At 32.5% G+C, this 4,892-nt stretch overlaps 1 protein-coding gene across 2 annotated transcripts; it reads left to right on the top strand.

The window, feature by feature from the left end:
* Positions 1 to 229: 229 nt before the first annotated feature.
* On the top strand, positions 230 to 2,150 carry LOC149159974 (putative pectate lyase 18). Of its 2 annotated transcripts, none has more exons than XM_089433602.1 (4): positions 230 to 582; positions 719 to 1,364; positions 1,465 to 1,568; positions 1,689 to 2,150. In XM_089433602.1, exons 1-4 carry the CDS (start codon positions 368 to 370, stop codon positions 2,047 to 2,049), a joined length of 1,326 nt encoding a protein of 441 aa, XP_089289728.1. In that variant the 5' UTR covers positions 230 to 367; the 3' UTR covers positions 2,050 to 2,150. The 2 variants fall into 2 exon arrangements, with proteins under 2 accessions (XP_089289728.1, XP_089289726.1); XM_089433600.1 differs by having other exon boundaries at positions 716 to 1,364.
* Positions 2,151 to 4,892: the final 2,742 nt, after the last annotated feature.

Below are 4,892 nucleotides of genomic sequence, written 5' to 3'. Positions count from 1 at the left end.
TGGTTATAGATTTCTGACGGTTCAGCCCCACGCGAACATAAAAATATGTCGTGGACGGTGGTTTTTAGCGTGCATGTTTGTCAAACATCAAAGTTTAAAATTCTGTGCTGTGTTCAAAAAAATCGCAACTTACGTTTGCCATCTCCCTCGAGTCAATGCACGTCCGTACAATCCTTAAGCCATCATAAAAACATGCGCAAAGGATCAAATTCATACTGCAATTTACCAAGTGTGATGAAATGATAGTAACGACAAAACTGTGGATACTATAAGAAGGCCCCGGCATTTGCAAGAGTGGCTCAGAGCAGAAGCAACCACCACCAGTATTGTTAGTGTTGTTGTTTTCTTGAGAAGACAAACGTGAGTCATGGCTGTCAAAATGAGCAATCAAATTAGTATTTTGAGGTGCATGCTGTTGATTGGAATACTCCGCTGCGTTCATGGCGGGGGGCCAAAGCCATTTGAATCAAAATATGGAGAGAAGTTTATGGGACGGAAGATAGTCGAGGCACCGGGCAATATAACTAGGTCCGCGTTTCCTGTCGAGAAAGATGAGAGCAACGGAGCGAAAATAGTTCAACAGTAAGTAAATCACTCACTGCAACATTACATTCCCTTTCGTTAATCTCTCTGTTCTTTTTTTTTTTTTAGTTATTTGATGTTGGAGCCTGAATTGACACGAGAATGCTTCATTGTATGCGTATTCGAACATAAGCAGAAGCATTATTAACAACCGTACAAGAGGAGGAGAAGAACTGAGCGTGTTGTCATGTACGACGGGTAATCCCATCGATGACTGTTGGCGGTGCGACCCAAATTGGGAGCGCAACAGAAAACGGCTGGCAGATTGCGGCATTGGATTTGGGAAGCATGCCATCGGAGGCAAAAACGGCAAGTTTTATGTGGTTACGGACCCCAGTGATGATGCCGCGAATCCATCCAATGGTACACTCCGTTATGCTGTGATTCAGACGGAACCGCTGTGGATCATCTTTCAGAATGACATGTTCATCCAGCTCAAGGAAGAGCTAGTTCTTGACAGCTTCAAAACAATCGATGGACGAGGCGCGAAAGTCCACATTGGTAAGGGCCCGTGTATCACCATAAAGGATGCGACAAACGTCATCATTCATGGTATCCACATTCATGACTGTAAAAGTCTAGGAAAAGCTGCGATAAATATGTATCCTTTGAAGAGTGGGTCGAGAAAAATAAATCATGGAGATGGGATTTCAATCTCGACAGCGAGGTACATATGGGTGGACCATTGCTCCATGTCTAACTGCGAAGATGGCCTCATTGACGCAGTAAAGGCATCCACCTATATCACCATTTCCAACAATTATTTCACTCACCACAACAAGGTAAGCAAGCTCACACATTCACTCATTCATTAATTGCAATCCTCTCTACTTTATTCCTTCTCTTCTAGCTTGACAATGGTCTGCTTTTCCCCAATGGTAGGTGATTCTATTGGGTCACAGTGACGACCACCACCATGACAAAGTTATGCAGGCAACGGTTGCACTTAACCATTTTGGCGAAGGTCTCGTTCAGCGAATGCCAAGGTGAGTAGTTAATTGTTATTTCATTCATTCCCCGTCTTGTTTTGCATTTTGTTGTGAAGGAAAAGTATGAAATAGTTATTATATCATTTAGAGATTAAATTATGAATGAAATGGATGTAGGTGCCGATTTGGATACTTCCATGTGTTTAACAATGATTACACTGAGTGGGGAATGTATGCCATCGGTGGAAGTTCAAACCCCACAATACTGAGTCAGGGCAATAGATTCATGGCATCGGGAAATCCCTTGGCTAAAGAGGTAACCAAGAGGCAAAACTCCACAGAAAGTGAATGGAAAAAGTGGAACTGGATATCAGAAGATGATGCGCTGCAAAATGGTGCATATTTCACGCCATCAGGATCGCAGGTGCTTTCGACGTATACAACTGCATACAGTGGCAGACCAAAGAGTTCAGCCGTTGTGGAAGAGATCACCAGGAACGCAGGCGTTCTCTCGTGCAAGAAAGGAACTCGCTGCTAACTGCAACTTCTTACCCGCCATTATCACGACTGAATTTGAGTGCCCTCAAACATTGTCATTACTTTTCATAACTGTACTGTATTCTTGAATGTCTCGCTTGTCACAGTGCCCACAAAATGATCGGACCTCTTATGCATCGCTGGCAACTTTCGTTATAAATTATGAGCAATTACTTCACACTATCTTTTATCATAAGTTATGCGGCATATTGATATTGATCTGCTATTTATTACCTTTTCAATTTCGCGAATATAAAAGATTCATGTTTACAAATATAAGGGATTCATGTTTATATCAAAATGTTTAAGTAGTTACTTTAATATATATAAATAAATAGATTTTTTTATTTTTTTAAATACGTTGTAATTATAATAATAATTTTATTTATAGTGGTGGGAAGCATGATTATGATTCAATAATTAAAGTCTCCGACTAGAAGTATGTTTTAAAAAATTCAAATTCTATTATTAATATATTTTCAAAACTCTTATCCATCCAAGGTTTTTAATATAATAATGGTCACCACTGTATTTTTATAATAAAATTAACAATATCCGGTCAGAATCACAATATCATTTAAAAATATTTAAAAATAAATCCCTTTTTGACTTCGGTGGTGGGAAGCATAATTATGATGCGATGATAAAAATTTATTATATATATATATTTGAAAATCTTATTCATTCCAGGTATTTTTTTATATAATAATACCCATCCCTGTATATTTATATTAGAATGTTTTATATAGTACTACCCATCCCTCTATCTTTATATTAAAATGAACAATATCACGTGAAAATCACAATATCATTTAAAAATGGATTCCCTTACTTCGTAAGGTATTTTTTTTTACCGGAATGCTCATCACTCAATCTTTATATTAAAATGAACAATATCACGTAACCATCACAATATCGTTTAGATAACCAATTTTTTGTCGACGCGGTTCGAATCAATCAGTGTGGTTCATCGTGAGGACAAGTTGAAAAACCAATCCGGCTTAGCTTGTTTAAATAAAGTGTGCAGAGACTCCAACGGCTATGTTGCTAAAGACTAATTTTGACCTAAAGATCTTAATCAAACCCCTAATATTCTAGTTATATTTAATTATTATTATTCCTAGAAAATAGTTAAATCAGGTAAATAATATATTATATTAAAAAATTCAATTGATAATTTAAATAAATGTATGTGTATAACTAAAACCAAATAATATATAATTTATTAGAAATAAGCTAAATCACGTACCTTATATATTAAAAATTAATTTGTTAACTAAATGTATTCGTTTAATAATGAATAATATATAATATTTATATAATCCATATTTATTATTTAAATATAATGATCATTAAATTAATAAATTATATTTATTAAATAATCTATATTTATTATTATTCCCATATTATCTAAATACAAACAAATAGTATTAAATTACTACTATTCTTAGAATTTAGTTACATTAGGTCATTATATATTTAATTTAATAATTATTTAAATCTAATGGTCTATGGGTAAACTAGATCATCTCTATTTGTTTTTTATAGATAAATATGCATATCTAAAAACGAATAATATATCATTTTAATTTATTATTTAAATATAATGAAATTGAATCCATAAGTTATATATGTTAAATATTATTAAAAAACAAACAAATAGTATTCTTGCTAAGCCATTAATATTCCTAGAATTTAGTTACATTAGGTAAATACCATAATTGAGGATAATTGTATATCTATAAAAAAGAACTAACTCAAACTAACTCGATACTAATGGTATATCATATAACAATTTCTTATTTACCATTTAAATCCAATGGTCCATTGGTAGATTAGATCTCATCCCGAGATTTTATAATTAATTTAATTAATTTATATTCAATAAATAATCAAAATTTATTCAATAATCTGTTAAAATTACTAAAAATTAACTATGTAATTAGGTAAATATATTATTACTTATAAGGTTTAAAGAAGGGGTTTTTTTACTAATTAAATATTAAAGGGAATTTCAGTTCTAAAGGTATAGTAGAATTAAATATCAATGCATAAATAATTGAAATTATGGAAACAAAAATCTAATCTAATTATAATATACCCAATCGTACCATAAACAGGATAAGGTTAATATAATAATTAGCCCGAAATTAATTACTAACACCCCATAATAATAGGACTAAACCGTGCTAATACTATAGGATGTAAGGATTAACAGGAAGAAAACACGGGAAAAAATGACCAACCGCCTAAAACAAATCTTAAGGAGAGGGAAGACAGAAACCCCAAGACCTAACAAAAGGGGAATGAGGAGGCTAGGAACAATGCTAAACAATGTTATGGATCACAGAAGTCTAAATTCCTTAATAATTTCCCATCACAATTTCATTTAAAAATGGATTGCCTTAATGTTCATAATTTCAGACAATAAAATATTTTTGAATTATTTTAATTAAAATACCTTAATAATAGTATGTTTTTATAAATTATTTGACTTTAATTTATTTAAATTTATAGCGTAAACTTGATTTTTAGGTAATATTTATTTATTTAAAATTAGCTCGATAAATTATTTTTTAGGTAATACTTAAAGGCGTAGTTTAATTAGAAATAGAAAATAAAATGGCAGTAAAATATTTTTTTTGGGATAATTTTGTTGAAAATCTAGTTTAGATTTTTAAAATTATTAGTTTAACTTCATTAATTTACGAAAAGTTAGTGATTTTTAAGATACTAAATTCATTTGGAAAGAAGTTCATTTAAGGGAATAAGGGAGGTCTGTGACTGGACTTAGGGTTGAAGGTGGCACTAGGGTTTTGGCTTTGGGAACCATGGCAGGACGTG

Source organism: Pinus tabuliformis, chromosome 5_2, assembly GCF_031772625.1.
Source record: "Pinus tabuliformis cultivar Carrire ecotype Pingquan chromosome 5_2, CPIR1, whole genome shotgun sequence".
In the NCBI taxonomy this organism is placed as follows: Eukaryota; Viridiplantae; Streptophyta; class Pinopsida; order Pinales; family Pinaceae; genus Pinus; species Pinus tabuliformis.
This window is presented reverse-complemented; position numbering and strand designations above follow the sequence as displayed.

Bases quoted from the DNA above. Each gene is read 5' to 3' on its own strand.
- LOC149159974 (XM_089433600.1), top strand. From the start codon at position 368: ATGGCTGTCAAAATGAGCAATCAAATTAGTATTTTGAGGTGCATGCTG. The intron at 1,365-1,464 runs GTAAGCAAGCTC...CCCCAATGGTAG, and splicing joins ATTTCACTCACCACAACAAG to GTGATTCTATTGGGTCACAG. The intron at 1,569-1,688 runs GTGAGTAGTTAA...AAATGGATGTAG, and splicing joins CTCGTTCAGCGAATGCCAAG to GTGCCGATTTGGATACTTCC.